Source organism: Oculina patagonica, chromosome 9 (assembly GCF_052425735.1).
Source record: "Oculina patagonica isolate OP01 chromosome 9, crgOcupat, whole genome shotgun sequence".
NCBI classification, from domain to species: Eukaryota; Metazoa; Cnidaria; class Anthozoa; order Scleractinia; family Oculinidae; genus Oculina; species Oculina patagonica.
Window position 1 is genome coordinate 15215835 of NC_135766.1, and position 23110 is coordinate 15238944.

Genomic DNA, 23110 nt, shown 5'->3' on the forward strand with positions numbered 1-23110 from the left:
TAGTTTACCCCAACAATTTTTCATGTGTAAAAGAAAAAGGTCTGATATATTGGTGAGACTTGTATCCATCGACTCGTTGGAATTCCTTGTTTACACTTTGCCTTATAAACTTATCTGGAGTCATATTTATGAGGTTATTGCTCGGGAAGAGGTCAGTCTTTAACTTCTATTTGCAATGTTAAGTTACCTTTGAAACAGCCATTATCATCCACATGGCTTGTTGTGGGTAAGTTACCAATAGTTTGGCAATGATTTCCTAAACAGTAAACAACGTAACCATGAATTAAACCGAGTTGTATTAATTTTAAGGGTACATTTCTGGAGATTTTCGTTACACCACCCTCTGCACTGTGTATACGCGTTTAAACAGCGGCCATTTTGGTTTTCCCAAACAATATCATATTTTTGTATAAGAAAATACTTCATTTACCAAAAGAGAGAAGCAAAATGGAAAAGTGCACAAGGAATGCGCAGGAAAGTGAACCACGCGACGATCCCTTCAAATGCTAATTTCACATAAAGACAGCGCCTTCTAGTGCCTCCTCAGTTATATCACGACCCTGAGTGTTGGCCTATTATCTTTCGTTTAGCAAACTGGTGCCCTATCAACTTCTAAACTTTTTAGCTGGCTAGGCATCGGCAAATTAGTTTGTAGTGTTACTTGTAATAAACGCACCTATCAACCAATCAGAATGCAGTTTTCTAGTTATTTTAGTGAGCCAACTTTATTAACACTGGTTTGACAATACCTCAAGATGGTGGAAGACAGTCTGGTTGGCGTGACATATCCGAGAGATGAGCAGAGAGAAGGCCGTGAGGAACTGGTACGCTGGCAGTTTATTGGTCAGCTCTGCCATAATCTATGAGGCAATAAACACTGTATGTTAGACAAAACTAAATATTACTTTTAAAGTTAGCTGTGTTAGGCCAAAACGTTATCATGTATAAAATTCCGGAAACAAAACTTTTAGTCCAGTCCACTTTACTTTGAGTGAAAGTACTATTGCTTATACAGGTGTGCATTATAAAACAGTTGAATAAAAAAGAACAATAACAAATCTAAATTCAAAAAAGAATAACAAGATAATGATACAAGATGCGCAGGTCTGACCAACAGTGCATAAATGTACAAGTAGAGTGTTGCTCTACTGATTCCATTTTAAAGACTGGAACAACTTCAGTGAGTTGACAGTTGCTGGCTAGAAACCACTTGACCTATAATCTTAAAATTCTTTGACAAATAAAGAAGCCTCGACTGTTCTCTTTTTCTGTTGCACGCAGGAAGCGGCGATAGCACAAAAGAAGTGGAGGGGGAAACATGAAACTTGACTGCTTGACTTTCCAAACTTCTGAGTTGAGTTTGAAATTTAGAACATGTAGTCGTGTTTATGGCAGCAAAAGAATTACTTAAAAAGTACCCGAACTGGCGACAACATTGAAAAGATTGATCTGCTTCTACTGAGGGCAAGAGCAAACTTTTAACAGATAAAAAGGGGGAGCGTTATAATTGTAATCTTCGCTGAGAGACTGACCTGACTTAACCAGTTCGCGATTGTCATTTGGAATGAGCGCACTTTCCATGTAAGTTTTCAACACTTTCATTTGGACATGTTGACAAAAATTAAGCTCGTCTTTATAAAACACAGACAGCTTATTTGTCGTTTTCTTACACTGTTTTACTTGTTCAGTGTAATGTCTACCTCCGTGACAATTAAAGCGCCGTTTATCAAAGCACTCGGCAGGTTGAGAAACCTTTGTTTATTTCGATACTTGATCGCTGCATTTTTATCGGCAGTTTGTTGGCATTGGGACTACTTGTAATTTGCGTTCAGTTTTGTAAACACTACTGCTGTTTATTGCAGACAAATAGCTCGTTTTCGTTGCGTTTGTCTGGACCATAAAGGACGCTTAATTTTGGTCAAATCGCTCAAAATGCCGAAGCAAAAATCTTACCTTGCGGATGATGGCGTGACCTCCGGTGCTTTGTACTCTCACAAAGCACGCTCTTTTAACCAATCAGAGCGTGCGTTTTTATAGTCATATTAATTCCGCTCTTTGGTTGTTACGCATTTCCTTTAACAGCTCTAAAAGATTTGTTTGTCTATTTAGAAATGTCTCTTATCTGATGTTATGGAATAACAATGAATGGAAAGCCAAACCTTATTAAAGTCTATCAACTTTTGTCGCTTTCCTCCCCTGTCTGAAGCTTTTGTCTGACGACCTGAAATCAAAACCAGAACATATCTTAGAGCAGTTTTCAATTGGGCGTCGTAAAACCAAAACCAAAGTAATTACTTTGGCCAATCACAAAGAACACAGGCAATCCAGTGAGCCAATGAAAACTCAAAGCAAATACATGTAGCTGGCACGAAGCGCGGGAAAACGTGCGCGAGCGAGTCATGATTGGTTTTGGTTTTACTCCTGATTGGCTGAGAAAGTGGCGCGAGATTTTTAAGCCAATCACTATGCGTAGAAATGCAAAACCAAAGCAAACGCAATTTACTTTCGACACTCAAGTGAAAACCGCTCTATTGGGTACCTTATGATACTAATTACAGTGCAACCCTAAAATAATAAACCTCCAGCAAAAACAAGTTTAGGAACGGGTCATTTCTCAAAATAAAAATAGAGACCAAAGTTACTCGATCCTTCAGCCGAGTTTTGGAATTATATTATTTCAAGTGGGGAATGAGTCAGGGAAAAAAGTGGATTAGTATGCACAACTTAACATGCCTTGAACCGGGTGCAAACAGCCACAATGCTTTTCAGAAAACACACGGACCTTTCCACTAGCGAAGCACTTGTGACGTCATCGATTTGCACGTCAGTGGAGTTTTGTGCTAAGCAGCTGATAGAACAAGGATTGAACTGTCTACAGGAATGTGCATTTTGAATATCTATTGTATTCAGAGCTAATCAAAGAAAAACACAATCCTACTTTGGCGCCAAATCGGTGCTTAAACAGGCCAGTTCACCTGTAATTGGTCAAGGTCCCCTTTTCAGGGTTATCCAAAGATTGCATCAAAACTTTTTTGGCCAGAAGAAAAGATATAAAGAATAGAAAGTAACGGGAATAAGAAAGCCGAAAAACGGAAAGAGCAAAGTTTAGGGAAATTCAGGATCATAGCAGCAAAAATTCAATTTAACGGTAAAAAACGTTTTTGGGGAAAAATCAGGAGTGAAAGGATTAATACAGGGGGGGGGGGGGGGTCTGAACCTCCCGCCTCCCGTACCTTTTTTTTCCCGGGCTCCCACCCCCTGTCCCCCTCCACAATACAGGGTTTATTCTCTTCCAGTGGTTCCAAGTTTCAAATTACCTTGATCAGAGACCGTGGCACCAAAATCCAGCCATATAGTGAGAAGACGAGGCATCGACTGGTAAATAAACTTGTTACCAAACTGAAGAGATTGACCGTAATGCTTTAGAACAAACGGAATGAAATCCCTGGAGAGAAAATGGATTGAATACATGTTAAAGAGTGACTCAAAAAAATGTCAGTGTTTAAGTTTAAAATTTTCACATGGTCCTAAAGAGTTAATACATGGGAATAAATAAGTACCGTATTTACTCGAATAAGCGCCGCCCTCGAGTAAGCGCCGCATTTGGGACAAGAAAGTTAATAAGCGCCGCAGTCCCGATGCGGCGCTTGTTCGAAGAATTCAGAAAAACTAAAAATATCACTACAAAGCAACTCTGAAACAGCCTCGGAAATTCCTTTCCATCAAAAGCAATGTTTAACAGTTCAAGTTATTATGTTTTAACGCTCGCCCATTATTTTTTTCTATCCAAAATTCTTACAATACGTAGTTCTGTTAACGTTGTGAAGGCCGTGAACTTTGTCGGGACAGCAAGCGCAACTACTCTCTTCCGTAAGAGTCGAATACTGACAATCAAAATAGCCTTCTTTTAGTTACTGTAGAAGTTTTGTCTAGGTGGCATTGTTTGTGGCGTCCAAGTTTTAAATAAGCGCCGCCCTCAAATAAGCGCCGCACTTGAGGCGCGAAAAATTTAATAAGCGCCGCGGCGCTTATTCGAGTAAATACGGTAGTCACACTGCTGAACCTTAATTAAGATCGATCTACCCTTTAAGGTTCACCTATGTTTGCTTTATTACAAAATCACGAGCTGTTTATAAGAAAGCTAACAACATCGTTAAGAAAAATCTCAGTAAGCCTGTATTAAGAATCTATCCAGACCTGAAATTATCCAACTTATGATGTTTTTTTACACTTGTGGTCAACATTGATTGAGCGACAAATGATACAAAAGCAAAAAGTTATAAATATTGTGACTAAGAAATAAGATAAGATACAAAATGCTAACAGTGTACCGTACTGTGTTGAATGTTGAAGAAAGACAAATGACATGCATATGTTCAATGGTGTTTGATCAAATAGTACAATTCTGCATTCTCTTCATCGTGTTGACCCACACCTTTCGCCGTGTTTCAAGCAATCATCGAAATGTACATATTACGTTTTGTGCTCAAAAAGTTGACATCAACGCCAGAACCAGAAGGAACACCAAAAAAATGTTTAAAAGCAATTAAAAGGCAAAAGAGTCCAAATGCACTGACACAGTCCAAAAGGCATCTACTACATGTACTAAGTACTTACACAGATAGCGTGCTGGATTTCTCCTCTCCATCTGTACAGGCCACCATCAGTTTGTCGTAGTATTTTCCTAAATAGAAATGTCCATTTTCCCAGTCTCCGTGGAGAGTTGTTACTTCCTGTCAGCAAAAATTGACATAATGTCACTGAAGTAAAGTCATTATGTCATTGACATAATGTCACGTGATTACACGAGGCAGTCCTTGTAACATATGCTTGTGCCACATGGCCCACAAATAATGACCACTGCTCACCACTAGAGTTCTCAATAGTTCAGTGGTTAGAGCGTTGGACTAGGGTACGGAAGGTCGTGGGTTCAAATCCCATCTGTAAACTAAGAATTTTTTTTCTGAGTTCTTCTCTCTACATGTCATTCCATTATCAAGAAAATGTTTTCCGTAAAACTTGTTTAACAAAACTGACGTCTCTTTGACATTAAAAGAAATCCCCCACTGTTTTTGTTTTAAAAATTGGAAAGGCACAGAAAATTTTAATGCTAGGCTTTAAAAAAATGTGCTGAAAGAGTTAAGGTTTGAGACTAAGAAAACACATTACCTTGTACTGTTGTATGGCCCGGTTGGCTGCATAATGAGCTGTCTCTTCCATCCAGCGACCGATAAGTAACAGGGCCTGATATAGAATATAAATATTAATAAAGCAACAAAATTCCACAGGATTGTGTTATACGTTAATGAGAAAACATATCTAGGAGTCCAATTTATTTCAAAACTTTTTTAAATATTTTTATTTAAACAGCATCATATTTGCAATGACGAAGAAGAATGGAGTGTTAGTCGAGTAACCTGAGAGCCTGCTTAATACGGACACTTGGCCTGTCCCCTTCGTGTCCGTATTAATGGGGTTCCATTGTATAAAACAGAGTCATTTGACATTTGTGGGCAAAGACTTCATTTTGCAAAACAGACACGTGGACATGATAGACAGAAAATCACCAACCTTTGCATGGATAAATCGACCTGCTTCACTATCTGATACAGTACTATTGCCATCGGGCCACTTTTCACTGCAAACACATAACAATGCTAGTGCCTTAGTTTATGCTCGCCTAATAACTTCAATATTTTAAATTATGCTTCAAGGTAGCTTACTGCAGTTTTGAGGGGGTAAAAGAACCCTACTTTCAACTCATTTGTTAAATGTTCAGAAATGTTTTATCTTTCTCTTATTACTGTTTGTTACAGACTACAACCATCATATGCGACATTTGAACAATAAAAATGCTAAACCACAATAAATAAACAGCAAGAATGAACGACCAAGTGCTTAAAGGGACCGTGTCACAGATTTTAGCCAAACTAAGGCATAGGAAATGGGAGGCGCGGTGGCCTAATGGTTAGCGCGCCGGACTCCGGAGCGAGCGTTCCGGGTTTGAGCCCTGGCCGGGGTCACTGTGTTGTGTTCTTGGGCAAAACACTTTACTCTCATAGTGCCTCTCTCCACCCAAGTGTATAAATGGGTACCGGCGAAATAATGCTGGGGGGTTCCCTGCGATGGACTAGCATCCCATCCAGGGGGGAGTAGAAATACTCCTAGCTGCTTAATGCTAAGGAAACCGGGATAAGCTCCGGCAGTATGCGCCACTTTGGCTCGAAGCTGACCTTTTTTTTTTTTAAGGCATAGGAAATGACCATCAAATTCGTTTAAATGTATAAAATAACCTCTTAAAACAGTGAAGGAATATTTAAATAACACCCCAAATGCAAAAGAAGGTACGGATGGCCAAACGTGTTGAAGATTGAAACGGATTGCGATGTGGGCTTTTGAAATATGGTCCGGCAGAACAGTTTTCAAAGTTAATCTTGTCTGCTTGTAACTTTCATTTATGACGCCCGGGAGACACATTTAGCTGCAAGGAAGCTATGGTTTTGTCATTTAGTATCAAAGAATTAATTTCTTTGCAAACATTTAGTTTCATAGCGAATATTTGGCAAAATTTAATAACATAAGATTAACTTAGCCGTGACATAGTCCCTTTAAGAGACGACTGCGCACTAGAAGTTTCATTGGCGTTTTTCACCCTATCAAATTCTACCAAAAATCGGCTCTGATTAAACAATCATGCAAAATAAAATAAAAATCTGAGTTTGAGCTATTTTGGAATAGGCAAAATAGCTTGTTGCAAAATATACTTGTTTAGAAAATGATCCTTATAACACCGAAGGAAAAATCAACCGAATTCTTGAAAAAGAACAAATCATAATCGTTTAAAGAGTATTCTGGAAAAAAAAGTGGGAGAACTTGGCAAGAATTTTTAAAGTTGTAATTCATTTAAACCCGTCCCATCCACTGCATGATCAGAGACACTTGTCGACAATTTAAGTACACTTGGTGGTAATTTATAACGAACCTGGGCCACTATTTAAAGTATTGAAGGTAAACAAAATCCCTGTGATACATCCTCTATAACACAACCCTCCAAGTTAAGACCATTTTAGTCGCCAGGGTGACTAAAATTTTGGAGCTGGCGACTAAATTTGAACCAAGGTCGCCAGCCTGGCGACTAAAATTGAGAGGAAGGATTGAAAGCATCAGCTTAATTTGGTGACTACAATTTTGGAGCTGGCGACTAAATTTGAACCAAGGTCGCCAGCCTGGCGACTAAAATTGAGAGGAAGGATTGAAAGCATCAGCTTAATTTGGTGACTAAAATTTTTCACTGGCGACCAAAAACTTGAGTAGTTGGTGGCCAAATGGCCACTAAGGAAAAACATAAACTTGGAGGGTTGTATTTAAACAGGTCATAAACTCCATGTTTGACTCATTTTGACCGGGATTCTGCAGACAGACATGACCCACAGACATGAGACTCACCTGACTGCTCTCTGCAAACTGATTAAAGCCTGATGAACATCGCCCTGTAACAAAACAAACCAAAACAAAGGAGATAAACAACTGAAACTAGAGAACATGTAGAGCTGACACACGAAAACTTCCCCCATCAATATGCCATGGTTTTGTTCAGGCAAGAAGTGATTTTAGTAGAATTTTTTTTGGACTTGCCTAGCTCAGTGGTTGCTTTTCTCTTGGTGTAGTGGTTTTTACTCTCCTCAAAAACCATTTCCAAATTTAAATAATGAGCAGGTCTAGAAATACACACCGGTTGTCAGTCATACCAATGTTCACTAATGGCTTTTGACCCGCAAAAGCAGAAGTCTACATGGTTATTTTCACTATTTATTCCTTAAAATCAAACCAATAAAATCTTCTTCGTTTGCCACATGACCGACCAGACCAAGGAAATTATTTCCGGTCTCGAAAGGGTGAAGGTTTCTCACTCATTCTGAATCTCTCTTCTTTTTTGGAAGAACAAAGGACTGCTTAGCATGTTGCAATGTGAAGAGCATATCCTCTTTTGTATAAAGAATACCGGTAATTTAAGGTGTTACCTGACTCGCCATCCATTTGGCACGTTCAATGCACAAACTTGGCAAAGAGAAAGCACTGGCACTAAGAAGCGAACTGTCAGCTGTTTGGACGTGACCAGCACTGAAAGCAAGGAGAATATATCATTTGATCAGCAAAACAACGAACTTGTCAACCCTACACTATAACAGTGAAAGATATCTTCTCAAACTTATTCACAATATATCTAGTTAAAAAAGGAAATCAGACTGGTGATGGTGGTTTGAAAATCTGATATTAATAGCCATTTTTGCCTGCGATTCCCACTGGGAACTGCACTAACAGCTTTAAGCATACACTTTTACGATTTTATTCCTGTTTTCTTTGTGGTTTTAATGTCGACTGATAAGAATTATCTGACACTTAAAAAAGAGCGTTTCATCACATTTTCAAACACCTTAAAGGGACCGTGTCACGGATTTTAGCCAAACTTAGGCATAGGAAATGACCATCAAATTTGTTTAAATGTATAAAATAACCTCTTAAAACAGTGAAGGGATATTTAAATAACACACCAAATGCAAAAGAAGGTACGGATGGCCAAAAGTGTCGAAGATTGAAACGGATTGCGATGTGGGCTTTTGAAATATGGTCCGGCGGAACAGTTTTCAAAGTTAATCTTGTCTGCTTGTAACTTTAATTTATGACGCCCCGGAGACACATTTGGCTGCCATGAAGCTATGGTTTTGTTATTTAGTATCAAAGAATTAATTTCTTTGCAAACATTTAGTTTCGTAGCGAATATTTGGCAAAATTTAATAACATAAGATTAACTTAGCCGTGACACAGTCCCTTTAAAGTTCGTCAAAAATGTTGCTCTGGATGTCGTATTTTCAACTGTTTTCTACTTGTTTAGAAATGTATTGAAACACTCTCTCTGGTGTTTTGTGTGTATTATACAACAACTTTTCATTCATCTATAAAGATCGAGGTTAAGTGCAACACTTTGAAGAAGACAGCCAAATGTACCACTGACATTGCCCTTGACAAAACTTTATTTAAGAGGAAATCCGCCAGGTCTTCGAGTAGTTATTGGACAAAATTATGTGCCAAAACTATTTACACCTGATTGCAAGCTTTTGTGTTACTGCTTGAAATATCTTATCGAAAGAAATCTTTTCTAACAACACCACACATCGAAAACACATTTTGAAGTTCCGCTGAATTCCACTGAATCTCTTAAAAGATGTAAGCTTTTGCCCATAGCTTGTGAACTTTAAATATCATTTTCTCAGACTCTGATAAGAAATTGTTGTACCAGAATTATTTCCACCTTATTGCAAACTTTTTTGTTACTGCTTCAAATATCTTATCAAAAGAAATCTTTTCTAACAACACCACACATCGAAAACACATTTTGAAGTTCCGCTGAATTCCACTTAATCGCTTAAGACGAATTTACAAAATGGCTACACGTGAGATTTTGCCCATACCTTGTGAACTTTGAAATTCATTTTCTCAGACTCTAATAAGAAATTGTTGTTGGTGTTATCAAGGATAATTACTCACATCTTTACCTTTTATTAAGGGTAGGAAATAACGCAATAGGATTTAAATTATTCTGGAAATTGATTTTTGTTTTGTCCAACTTTAATAAATATTACTCGACTTCCTAGTGGATTCCGTCTTAAACACGGTATAAAACATCAGTATTTAATGAAAATAAATTCTTGAATACTGTTTTACGTGCTTGCCGTGAAGGTGCCCGTTAAGGAGCAAAAGTCATTGATTCCCTTTCTAAAGCTTGCAAGGGTTAATGGCCCCAGAATAATCAAAACCAAAACTGCGTTTGAGATAATAAGACCTTGGTTTTAGGCACTTATATGGTGTAGCTTTATGACATCTGTTATGACATAGGAACCGGAATAAACTCATACTGGTATGAAGGTTATTCCCGTATCGTGTGAACACACGTGGAGTAGCAATATCCGGGGATTTGTCATTATTTTATTGGGATTTATTTGTTTTGTAGTTTTTTTTAACGCTACTGAGTGAGGGTGGGATGACAATTAACACTACTTACCCCCTAGCTGCCTTTGCACTCTGCAACCAGCTTTTTCCTGCCTCTTTTTGCAACTCGTCAGAGCTTAAGATATTTAAACAAAAACTAAGTTAACAGCAATGACAATAGAGAACGATAATAAACACTTTTTTGAGTAAACATTTATAGCCGCTGCGAAATTAGCATTGAAAATAAACAAAGGCAACATTGCATGATATACTGATCGAACTAAAATGAAGACTCTGAAATTGACAGAAATTGTACTCCTTTCGTATACCTTTAACTGAAAAAAGGTACCCCTTTTGTATACCTAAGAGACATGGCGTGTACTTAAAATAGGACGATTTCTTGTCATTTTTATGTAGCGCTTAATAAATTAAAATAATACAGCCATAAATTGCGTCTGTTCGAAATATTTTAATAAAAAACCCTTTTAAATAGCCAAATGACAGATTTCCATACCCTTTCATATACTTAAACTCGTGAAATCCCTACCCTTTAATATACCTGAAGTCTGAAAAAGGTACCGCTTTCGGGCGGAGCCTCCCCATATAGGCCATTATTGGGAGTACCCCCCCCCCCCCGGGCTACTGGCTAACTAAATGTAATTGCCAGACATTCACCAGAACAATATTAATTATCAGTCTGTCACTACTAGTTAAGTAAGATATCAAAACTCGAGTACAAAGTACCAAACTTTTGGAAACCTGGCTAAAACTTACTTTTCAATGATTTGAACACACATTAAAAACTTGAAAACATGATTCAAGACAATACATTTTGTGACTTCTGTCTGATCATCAACAAGATTCCTCCCTAAGCTGATTTTCTGAGGCGCTCATCTGCCCTTGTACTCTTTTGCGTTTAAATATGAACAGTAACACCTTGAAGTAGTAACTTGTGGCTTTTAACAATCAAGGGACCTCTAAGGAAACAGAAGTTCTTTTTATCGGGTTCGTCTATTGGGCTTGATTGATAGATTTTGATCCATTTGTTTTTTCTTTTATTCAAGATTCATTTATTGTCATCATATGTATGATTGACGGCAGGTAAAGGTCTATGACACAATGTCAAGGCATTCTATGAAACCCTTTATTATTATTATTATTATTATTATTATTATTATTATTATTATTATTTACCAACAGTTACCTTGGTAATAGCTTTAAAACAACTCGTCTCAAGCTTAAAATTGGCTCCCTCGTGCGAAAAGATGGCTGCAATTTGTTCAAAACAAATTAATCAGATAGAGGCAAACATCACATTGACCAAGGAAGTTTGCAAAAAATTTTCTTCTCTAAGCAAGTCAATTGTCTGTCCAGGGACAATATATTGACCCAACAAAAAGACAGTCTGGTGGACTTTTCTTCCCACTTGTTTAACTTTAAAGTGTCTTGGTATTAAAAGCTGTCTATAGAAGTTCACAATTTTTTCCAATTTTTTTAAATTTAGAAAAAAATATTATTTTCGAATTTAGTTGTAGCAGAGCTGCCCAGTCTTAGCTTTCAGTGAAGATTCGTCTAATGACAAGTTGTTATTTGCAGGCTTGCCAATGCAATACAAGCATAAAGGACAATTCAACAGTATTTTGCAGGTCATGGAGAGGAAAACGGAAAACAAGTTATATATGATCCTAATTATTTTACAACCATAGCTGTCCCAAACCTGTGAGATGTGCAAGCGTGACTCCCAGTCACTAGCCACACCCGTAGTATCAACACCATCAGCTGCAACATGGCACTTTCTTTGTACGGCTTCCTCCAGTTCACGCAGCATGTGAAGTCTTGAAAAGAAAGAAGGAGTCAATATGGTGCATATTTATATTCATTAAGCATAGCAATGCATTTGGTCAAAGCCGAAACGAAACTGAAGAGCCGAGAGCTTCAGTTTTAAATCAGAAGCCCAGAAATAAGATAAATCTTTATCCCATAGGTGCTAGCCTTGAAGTCCAGCCTTATGTTTATGACTGGCTGCACATAACGTATTTATTATATAAAATGCACAAAAATTAGTCAGTTTACTATTACATATCTTTTTTATCGTGTTATTCTTTGGTTTAGATTTCAAAAAACACGGCAAAGGTACAAATATAACTGCCGGGAGCATTCACATGGCCTTAAGAAGACATCTATTATTAACTATTATTACCCAGACATGTTTGTTTTTCTAAGGGATATTTTAAGTAAACTAATATACAAGTTCCTATTTTTGAGTCTCTGTTTACCTAACGATATGTTCATATCCACGTTGATAGGACCCAGATTCCATGCTGGCAGCAGACAGGAATCCCATCTGCTGACTGCGAACTATCCTCAGTTGGTCTCTAAATTCATTCTCATTCTGGAATAAGGAAAAAATGATGGTTATCTTTGGGACAAAGTTTTGCTACAAAAAAGAAATCAAACATTTACATGGACCGCATATTTCATTTGAAAGATATGTCATTTTTTAAATGTATTTGGTACAACTTAGTAAACAAAATTTACATTCTCTTAAACTTATGTTCATGTGGTTATTGAGGAGTTAAATAATACCTTTAATAGCAGCCTTTACTTCCCAATATGGAAATTAATTACAGATTGACACCATGGTAATCAACACAGAACCTTATAAGGTAAATGTGGCAGATTTACAGCATAGTAATCAACACAAAATCTCTAAAGATAACATCGATTCCAAACCTTTTCTTTGGCAGCTAACAGGATTCGTCCCAAGCCAATATCCCAATTACCAACACCTCTTTCCTGAAAACCGGTATGCAGAAAGGTGTCAGCTCAACAGGAAAGGAATTGCAAGCACATGAGTACATGTGTAAAAGTAACTCAGTAATCCTAGCTTAATTTATTTTTAACTCATGTACATATCTTTTTCTTTCCTTTCAATTTTTAGCATTTTATAGGTTTTAGCTTTGTAATTAGATGTAGTAGATTAATAAGTTGTATTTTAATTATTGTAACTTAAGCACTTTTAGGGGATTTTGTAGTTTATTAACTAGATGAATTTAGATAAATTAGTTGTACATTAAGCATTGTAAAATTTTTAGAATAGAGGGCTACAAGTTCATCACAAATTTTCTGTTACATACCACCCTCTCTAAATAAAGTTGTTTATATATCTATCTAAGATGCTGAAAGCACTGCATTGGTCTGTACAAAGTGTGATACTAGGTAATGTTTTGTGCAATTTGTCTTGCAATGCTGAAGTGCAGGAGCCACATTACACTGTGTAATGCTCCAAATGTTTGTTCCAAAGGGAGAAAAAGAAGGAAAAGAAGGACTAAAAGATCTCCTAGTATGTTGGACAATGCTTTAAGCAACTTGTGTACAGAAATATTGCCTTGTACAAAACCTCTCTAATGGTTAGTCCAACAAAATATGGATTACGAGGTCTAGGTATAGCCCTGGCTAGTCTTTTCACGTTGCATTTACTGATATACTTCACTCTCAATGTGCCTCTTACCACTAGGATATATGAAATCTGAAAAAAGTGTGCTGGGGCTTAGGGGGAAACCATATGCGCCCGGTTTAGGGAAAATGGAAATTCTGTTAGTTGTTTGCAGGAACTTGTGGCCTTGAAAAAAAAAAGCTAGCCTCTTCAAAATATCTAACGATAGCTCAAAAGCCTAAAGAAGTTAGTTAGGACATACCAGTTTGAGATAACTTTCAAGAGAGTCCCACTGCCCCAGCCTCCAGGAGGCCTCAACACGGTAAGTATTCAAGGATTTCTCCCACTCTGATCTGAAAAAAACAATGCAAAGACCTTTTCCTGAATAGCTTCTTAAAAGGAGTAACTGGGACATTAAAATATATGACAACAAACTAAAAAAGCTCAGTCGTCAAAAGGGCTACACTTTTGTGGTTATTATGCTCATATAAACCATTGTGGCGCTGAACTCAAAATATTTTTAATTTATTTTGGCTCAGTGTCAGAAATTTAAAATTGCAGATTCTGGTTATCATACTTTTTATAAATTTATTATAAATATTGGGTTGTACATAAAGATAATGCGACGTCCTCTTTATATTTAGTTAAGGAGTTTATTTATTTGTTTCCCCTGTCTGCTTGACGAAAGACGAAATTAGATGTTTACTGTTCTTAACAGTCAGAAAGTCGAGAGTCAGGGAGACAGAGTTGTTTGCAGGGGTTTTTGTTGTTTTTGTTTGTTTGTTTCTATCAAAAGCAACTTGTAGTAACAACTTTCAAAGATAAGTAGATGAAGCTCTTTCTGTCATTATGTCAACAAACCTGCGTGTGACCACCCCATCAACATGAATTAGTGCAGTGGTGACTTGACCAAGATCAATGAGACACTGCAGCAAGCCCTAAATGTGACACAAAGTGTTAAACACATCACAAAAAGAACTTAATTGGTCTACAATCACAGTATTCAGAATGAGAAATCCAGTGGTCAATTTTGTTTGCATTTGACCACGCAGGGGTTGGTTTTCAAAAAAACAACAATATTACTCAATAACCATCCATCGTGTAAAATTGATTGTAAAATTCATTAACTATTCATGAGGTCTAAAAAAAAAAAAAAAAAAAAAAAACTATTCATGAGGGTGCAAACCAATCCCAGCACAGTATTCAGATCACATGTACACATCTGTAAACCCCAATACAAATCAGACAATAGAATTAACTTTTGATACAAACTCCTGCTCAGCTAATTAGTATTTATTAACTTTTGATACAGATCTCTACTGATTCGCATAACAATACTTTACATTTATTTTATAGTTTTCATTTCACAAGTAGAATAAAATATTTGCGTCCGATCTGTATGGCCATTTACAATGGCTCGCCTATCGGCTCGCTATTGTAAACGCCCATGCAGATCTCCCCCTCATATTTTATCTACTACATAAACTCTCACCTTATGGTGCCCTATCTCTCCTGGTTCTTCTTGAATTGCTCTCTCATAGCGAGCTGAAGCATCACATAGCTTTCCTTTTAAAAAAGAAAGGACAAAAAAGCATGAAGGCCAAAATCAGGTGCGACGCGGTCAACACAACACATTAATACCCAAGTTCGATAAAAATAATGAGGAGGCAGAAAAACAAATTGGCATAATGGGAGGGGGGAAGAGAGGGGGGGGGGGGGCCTAAGTAAGTGTTGATATTACAGTGATATGAATTTTCAACACGGCATTAACACAGAGGTATGGAAATCAGCAGTAAAAAAAAATTCAAACACTGCATATTAGCATATGTTTTGCAAGGGGACTCCCAGATACAAGGATAAATAAACTTGATTTATTAATTGATTGATTGATTGATTGATTGACTGATTGATTGATTTGATTGATTGATTGAAAGAAAAAGACACTCAACCTGAGCTTTTATGATCAAGGATCTGTTCATGTAGAGTTGGCTCCTGTTTCCTGCTCGCCGCCACACCTGCCACTCCGTCAGGTTCATCCAGTGCTATGTAGAGCTTCTGAACAAACCCCAGATGCTGCTGAAGATCCTGCCGCTGACTTGAGATGAACGCCTCAAAGTGCATCAATGCACGAGCATATGCCTTGCAGTGAAATGATGCATGAGCCAGGACGTCCTATAATAGAAATGAGATGAAGATAAATGTAACTGAGGCAACATTATCCTTTTCATTTATTTTATAGTTCCATGGTGCTCATGACAGAGTTGTTTTCCTCCTTTGATTGCAGATTATGCATGTTCTTTTGTAAAAGCAATTAAAATTGAAATGGAATGAGCTATTCTGTGATCTGTCTACACTATTTTTTGTTTTACTCAAAACACAATTTCATGTGTTTGATAAATGAACTACTCATACGAGAATTTCAGGTGATCCAGTCAGGGCTCGCGACTAACGGTAGCCAACTAGCCAAAGGCCAGTAAAAATGCAGTTTTAGCTAGTAGGTTTTGGCCTTTCACTAGCCAAAATTGCTAGTGAAAAAATCAGGCATTAGTGGCAAGAAACCGCATTTATTATAATCGTCTTTCAGAGAATATAAGTAACAAGTAAACTGTTGACATTATAGAATGTGAAGCTTTAAACAATCTAGTTGACAAAAACGCATGTACATCTACAATTTCTATAGTAAAGAACAAAGCCCAAATATGTAAGAAAAAAAAAACATGAAGATTTAAGGAACATTTTATGGCTCAAGGTTTAAACATTATCGCACATTGTTTTCACCCTCCCCCCCCCCCTCCCACTTAAAAGAAGAACTATGCTTAAAAATTGTGGCTAGAAGAAAATAAGTTTTGGCTAGTGAAATCAAAGCTGTCACTAGCCACTTGGCTAGTTAGCAAAAAAGTTAGTCTCGAGCCCTGATCCTTCAAACAGCCCAAATGTCAATTTCAACTATGCAAACTAATCCGAAGGGATTTATTGTCTATGTCTTGCCCCATAGAATTCACTTGCAGGGATCGCAAGTAAAATATCAAACAACAATACAACTCAATAAGGATTACCTGAGGAATTTTTTCCAGAAAATTTTCCACTCCTTTGTGATCATGGATTCCTTTAATACCATAACAAGAAACATGTTACAATTGAAAGTAATCTCAACAAGCTAAAATCGAGTTCTATTCTTCCCACTGCATGGCCTAACTCATTCTGTCAACTATGCGATTGCATGACTCAAGGCAATGCATGACCCAAATCATTGTATCGTTTATGTCATTGTGTGACCTATTAAATAACATTGCCCAAATTATAGGTCGGTCTGGGGCGCGGAACAAGACTGATGCCTGTGCAGAAGTTATGTCATATGTCCCACTGCATGACCTATGCCATTTTTGCTACCCATGTCATTGCACAACCCACGTTTACATAAGAACAGTTAAGAAAAGAAAAAGAAAAAGAATACAGAAGAGCAGCAGGAGAACACAGTTATAGCTATTTATTAAAAGAAACAATGAGTAGAGTAAGACTATGTTATATTATTGTCTTTTCCTTCTTCAGTCTTCAGTCAACTTGAATATCTTTGAGCAAAAGGCAACTTCCTGCCCTTATGAACAAATCCGTCAACTTATGTACAGGTCTAGAGGGTCAATTGGTACCACACAAAAACACCTGAAAGTTGTCTAGATTTTTGTAATTTCAAATAATCGTTTTATGTAGTTACTAAAGTTACAAATGTCGAGTTATACCTGTGGTAGATGCACCGAAACGATTCTTTGTAGACACCAGCTGTGTTTTCACTGCTAAACTGTGAGCCTTTGCTCTGGTCCAACGGTTCAAATAGTCCAGAGCTGAAAATACGGTCTGAGCACTCATTTGGCGGAAATCTACAAAACAAATATATACTTTGATGAGGATACTTTACTAAGTGAAAAGGTTCCATAAGGTGTTCAGTGTGGTCGGTCGGTCGGTCGGTCGGTCTGTCTGTCTGTCTGTCTGTCTATCTGTCTGTCTGTCTGTCTGCCTGTCTGTTTGTCTCCAAGAATAACAGTATGTACACAATGTAAGCCCTTTCTATTCTCAATCCAAATTACTTTTTACAGAGACAGAGCAAACCACGTCATTTCAAATTTTAAAAATAAAGGAAAAATAGACTAACCAGATGACGGTGCTGGAAGCTCTTCATTTCTTTGCAGATGGGTAAGAACTGCCATGATCTCTACATATACCTGGTTAACAAGCAATAAATACAGAACAGGTGGCTGTGAACTCTGTATAAGATTACAAACTAAACCAAAGAAACAAACCAAGGTTTGTAAATCTGATAAAACATGAACTCCAATCTGTATGTGACTCAGAAAACGTTATAACTCATATTTAACATACTTTGGACAAGAGAGTTGAAGCAGAATTTTATGTTAACTTCCTACTCTGTCGTATGAATTGTTCACAACTAATTTGACAAGATTTATGCATTTTAGTCGAATGCTTATTTTGCAGCTTACCTCTTCCACATCTTCTTGTGTGCCATCTAGCAGCACGTACAGGAGCACATGTGGAAGCAGGAACAAGGCAGTCTTGACGTCATGCTGCAAAAAGCATGTCCAAAGAATGAGTACATGAGGAAACCAAAGAACAGCCTCATTCATAGAGCGGTTTTCACTTGAGTGTAAAAAGTTAATTGCGTTTGCTTTGGTTTTGCATTTTTACGCTTAGTGATTGGTTTAAAAATTTCGCACCACTTTCTCTGCTAATCAGAACTAAAACCAAAACCAATCGTGACTCGCTCGCGCACGTTTTTCCGCGCTTCGTACCAACTACATGTATTTGCTTCGTGTTTTGACTGGTTCACTGAATTGTCTGTGTCCTTTGTAATTGACCAGAGTTATTACTTTGGTTTTGGTTTTACTACACTCAATTGAAAACTGCTCTACACCCATGCAATTCAAGTCAAAGACATTCCATACTGATGACAGCCCTAAACAAATCTATGCAGTGTCTCTGAGTTCATGTACTGGGGTATGATTTCCATCCATACTCAACAACCTGTCAGTCAGTGTAGAGTCAACATTCCAGCCTATTGGCCCTATCAGGCTTGCTCATCTCCTGTTTCTGTAGTCTGTTTCTTCAGTCTGTTTATTCATTTACATTATTACACTTCACAAGAAAATGGCCTTAATTACCTTAAAAATCTTACTGCAAGCCTGAAACATATGTGATGGTTTCTGGCTCTTGACCTAGAAGAGAGAAAAACAATTAGTTTCAGAGAAACATCTGTTGTCTGACTCTCTCTAAGCACAGCTCGTGTGCATTTGGCAGGAATTTAAAGGAAGTTGTTTTCTATCACTGTACATCGTACCTTGGTGATCATATACGAAGTCCATGTGCTGACCCATTCATTGAACACCCTACCCTTTGGACTCCTGTAAATAGGCTTTGGAAGCCGGGACCAATTGGGTGTGGTAGAACTAAGGTACCTGTAATTGGGAACATGAACTTTTGTAAGACTAGATATAATTCTTCAGATTAACCACTGGAAAGGTTCTTGTGAAATTATAACACTAACAAAGAACTTCTATGTCACATTTGCTTTCTCAAACTCATATATAATTCAACAAGTTAAAACAAAGAAAATCAAAACTGTGAAGGAGGTTTGGATACCCGGTCTTAATTAACATAGATTTTACAATTTTACTTCTCCTACTCCGTACTTTTTGTTTGGATTGATAAGATATATCTAACATTTGAAAAGGTGTTTCATCGGCCATCTAAGCACCTTGAATTATGTTAAAGATATTCGGCTGCACGTCGTAATTTCAACTCTCTCCTCTGTGTTTCGATACCTGATGAAACACTGTCTCTTGTGAAAGTGATAAATGATCATCGCAGTGAATTTCCAATTTAAGCAATAAAGAAGCCTGAAAAAAATTCAGGGCTTCAACAGGATTCGAACCCGTGACCTCCGCGATACCAGTGCGATGCTCTACCAACTGAGCTATTGAAGCCACACATTGGGAGCGAGGTCAATTGTGAGTTCATGTATATGAAAGCAAATTCCAATTTAAGCAAATTCACTGCGACTGCGATGATCATTTATCGACTGCGATGATCATTTATCACTGTCATATACATCCGCAGTTCATATGTATGAATCATTTCATATACATTACATCATTTCACTCCTCTCACGGGAAAATATGAACTACACTAAAATACATCCGCAGTTCATATATATGAATCATTTCATATACATTACATCACTGCCTCTTGTGTTTGATACATTATTACATGTGCACCAAGACTGCTTCTTAACTCCTATTCACTGTATCTTGAGATGCAAACAAAGAGAAATAAAACTTCACTTACTTTGAATACAGGTGCGGTCTAAGTACTTCTTGGATATGTTCTGGAAATTTTTGCCACAGATTGTAGCCAGCCCTATGCAAACAAGGCAAAAATTCTAAAATATTCCCTTTACAGCAGGTTATAGGTGATGACACAAGGAGGAATTTCGTATGATACAATTTATAAAGTATGGGCTTAACCTCAATGCATTTTATTATTAAAACAGAGTTCTTCATCGTTATTACAGTCAACACCAACGCATTATAAATAAGAGATTTGAAATGTAAATACTAACCCATTCTTCTTTGATTCGCTGCATTCGTAAGTTAACAGCACTTCTTGGATGGCATATGCAGAGCAATCCTGAAAGAACGTGCAAAACACTTAACAAGAAAAGGGACTGGGAGCCAAGTGGAACCACGTAATAGAAAACGCTTTTGGCTTTGATGCACATCTACCTTCAAATGCACTAAAAGTTCCAATCAATTGTCTTACTTCCATTGCAAGATGTTGGTTAGAGTTTGTACGAAGGATCTCGATCATATGCAATCACACATTTTTTTATTTCTCAAATAATTAATCTCTTTAATTAATACTTTGGAAAAACATTTCCCACATCAGGGACGGCGGAGCAGTTTTCCAGGTGGGGGGGGGGGCTGACTAGTGACTTTAAGTGGGGGGGGGGGCTTAAGAGACTCTTCTCTTAAAAAGTCTTTATTTTTTCGGAAAAAGTGGGGGGGGGGGGGCTAAAGCTCCCCCAGCCCCCCCCTGGCTCCGCCATCCCTGCCACTTACCCTGAAAGATAAAGTATTTATCACTTTCTTGGATTAGAAAGCACCAAACGAACCCTAAGTTAAACATATTTCCTTAAAACGATACTGTATTACTCCGAGTGAGCACAGTATAGTGTGTAAAAAGACGTGTGTTGCAAGTTTTGTCATAGCAGACATGTTGTTATATAATAATTCAAAACAAGCAGTCTTACCTCCCGGGGGGGGTACTTAGGGAAATTTTTGTTGGGTATGTGCCGCTGGCCTCTCAGAACCCCTACCCCATTATAGTCTTATTCTATGGCCAATTATAGACCCCATCTTAGTCACTTTTGGGTAAATTTAATTTTTACGACCCCAACTTAGTCACTTTCTGGGAGCTGTTTGTCAAATATTGAACAACAGCAATAAATACAGTAACATTTTTTTCGGCGAATATTTCCGTTCATAAATCACAACTTGCCAGATTTTCGTACTCTCAAAATCCCGGAAAAGTGTGACCCCATTCTAGCCACCCTATAAAAAAAGGTTGAAATGGCGACCCCATTATAGTCAGTCCAGTCGTGAGAATGCGACCCCATCCAGCGGCACATCCCCATTAGCCCATTTATAGGAAGTCCCCCCCCCGGGTCTTACCTGTGCTCTTGTATCATGGGCGGCGAGGAATGCTTGAACAAGTTGATTAATGAGCTCAACAGCAAACTGTGTATCATCACAACCACTCTGAAAACAATAATAACAGTTAAACAGAACACCTTCATCACACAAGAAAAACGTTTGCACATACAAATTACATTGTAAGTCCCCACAGATTTGATACAACAAAATTAATGATCCATACCATACCAATCAGTTTCTCTGCCATTAAAATAGACATTGTTAAAGCAAGCTGGTAATTTTATAAATCAATATATACCGTCAACATTAACAGGGTTTGGCTTCAGAACTGTAAAGGATAGTTGGCAGTAAATCTGATTTAGCCAGTAAGTGCACAAGATCCAGTGCAATAACCCAACCAGGGTGTGTTGAACTAGAAAGATGTGATAGGGAAGACATTTTATTCTAACTGTACAGTTTATACCTCAAACACTGTCTGTTCATCCACAAGTACAGGGTCATTTGGCAGCTTATCCAACCTAAAACAAAACAATTACAATTTTGTTACAGTGGTCAATTATTGTTTACTGAACTGGAGTTCAATAAAAGAGCATATATACCTCCGCACTAACATAAGGTAAAGCCATGTCTTATGTAACAAATTAGTGAATGGCGAAAAGTTGTGTACAATTCAAAAACCAGTGAATTGTGCAGATATGCCACCTTCTAAGTGTGAAGTGTGACTTCAAACAGCTGATGAGGATCAAGTGCTGGTCTAGGTGTTTAAGGGAAACAGGTTCTTGACTGTCAAAGTGATGAAATGCAAACTGACCTGCCAGGATCTACTGCTCCAAGTTCTCCAAGACATTCTGCCACAAGAATTTTAGCTTCAGAATCAGTCACACGGCAGCTGGACATCAGCTACAGAAAATTATGGGTTTGTAGTAGTTACTGTACATGTCAACTTCATTGATAGCAGTCATAGAAAAATTAAAGAATTAACCCAGTGATGTCTTGCCTAAGACTATACATCAACCAGTCATAAACTTTAACATATTGTTTTAGGCATGTACTAAAACCCGAAACAACGAAACAAAACCAACAAACAGCCGAAACGACCGAAATGAAACCACCGAAACAACCGAAAACGGCTGAAATGAGCAAAACGAAACAAAATTACTGAAACAAGCACAACTTCAATATTTTCGCCACTTACTGTACTATGCACTCAGTTTAGCCTACTATACACTCTGGGTAGTCTACCATTTGCTCCGGTTAGCCTACTATACACTCCTGTTAGCCTACTACACACTCCGGTTAGCCTACTTTTCACTCAGTTTAGCCTACTATACACTCTGGGTAGTCTACCATTTGCTTCGGTTAGCCTACTATACACTCCTGTTAGCCTACTACACACTCTGGTTAGCCTACTTTTCACTTAGGTTAGCCTACTATGCACTCCGGTTAGCCTGTTTACGGTTAGCTCTCAATTATTGTAATGGGCTTTGTTTGTTTCGGCCGTTTCGGTTATTTCGGCGGTTTCGTTTTGCTCGTTTCGGTCGTTTTGTTTCGGTGGTTTCGTTTCGTTGTTTCGGGTTTTAGTACATGCCATTGTTTTATAAATAGAGCATGTAATTATGATACCTTTAGCCATGGGATGCTAAGGAAACATATGAAACTACCAGACCTTTACATGTACTCTGGTTTTGATCACACAAATTTAATTTCTAAACTAGCAAATTAAAAATATCATTTTAAAAAATGGGTTACTAACCGCATTGATAAGCTGTGGAATAATAGGATCAACTGTTTCATTACTGAGGACATAACCATGCAGAGTAGCCTGAAAACAGACAGAGACCATCCAGTGATGCATGTACATGTACAGCAACATACACTTGTAACATAAACTACACCAATAACCAGCATTGCCATCGTTGGAGGCACATCGTTGGTGTGTTTGACTCTGTTATCAGAGGTACAGGTT

At 37.7% G+C, this 23110-nt stretch overlaps 1 protein-coding gene across 1 annotated transcript in view; it reads right to left on the minus strand.

Annotated features, from left to right (window-relative positions):
- LOC144666795 (serine/threonine-protein kinase ATR-like) overlaps positions 1-23110 on the minus strand; it is a 75909-nt gene that overhangs the window by 16743 nt on the left and 36056 nt on the right. The window contains exons 24-53 of the mRNA XM_078528182.1: positions 22898-22966; positions 21956-22044; positions 21608-21662; positions 21163-21249; positions 20052-20119; positions 19778-19849; positions 18771-18888; positions 18595-18648; positions 17917-18000; positions 17571-17640; positions 17161-17298; positions 16480-16529; positions 15373-15595; positions 14916-14989; positions 14285-14361; positions 13686-13776; positions 12721-12783; positions 12264-12379; positions 11705-11822; positions 11192-11256; positions 10061-10123; positions 8022-8121; positions 7447-7490; positions 5572-5638; positions 5170-5244; positions 4618-4733; positions 3318-3445; positions 2160-2221; positions 750-860; positions 188-256 (exon numbers count right to left, since the gene is read on the minus strand). Of these exons, the coding sequence (XP_078384308.1) occupies positions 188-256; positions 750-860; positions 2160-2221; positions 3318-3445; positions 4618-4733; positions 5170-5244; positions 5572-5638; positions 7447-7490; positions 8022-8121; positions 10061-10123; positions 11192-11256; positions 11705-11822; positions 12264-12379; positions 12721-12783; positions 13686-13776; positions 14285-14361; positions 14916-14989; positions 15373-15595; positions 16480-16529; positions 17161-17298; positions 17571-17640; positions 17917-18000; positions 18595-18648; positions 18771-18888; positions 19778-19849; positions 20052-20119; positions 21163-21249; positions 21608-21662; positions 21956-22044; positions 22898-22966 (2616 nt within the window). The remainder of the gene's footprint in view (positions 1-187; positions 257-749; positions 861-2159; positions 2222-3317; positions 3446-4617; positions 4734-5169; positions 5245-5571; positions 5639-7446; positions 7491-8021; positions 8122-10060; positions 10124-11191; positions 11257-11704; positions 11823-12263; positions 12380-12720; positions 12784-13685; positions 13777-14284; positions 14362-14915; positions 14990-15372; positions 15596-16479; positions 16530-17160; positions 17299-17570; positions 17641-17916; positions 18001-18594; positions 18649-18770; positions 18889-19777; positions 19850-20051; positions 20120-21162; positions 21250-21607; positions 21663-21955; positions 22045-22897; positions 22967-23110) is intronic.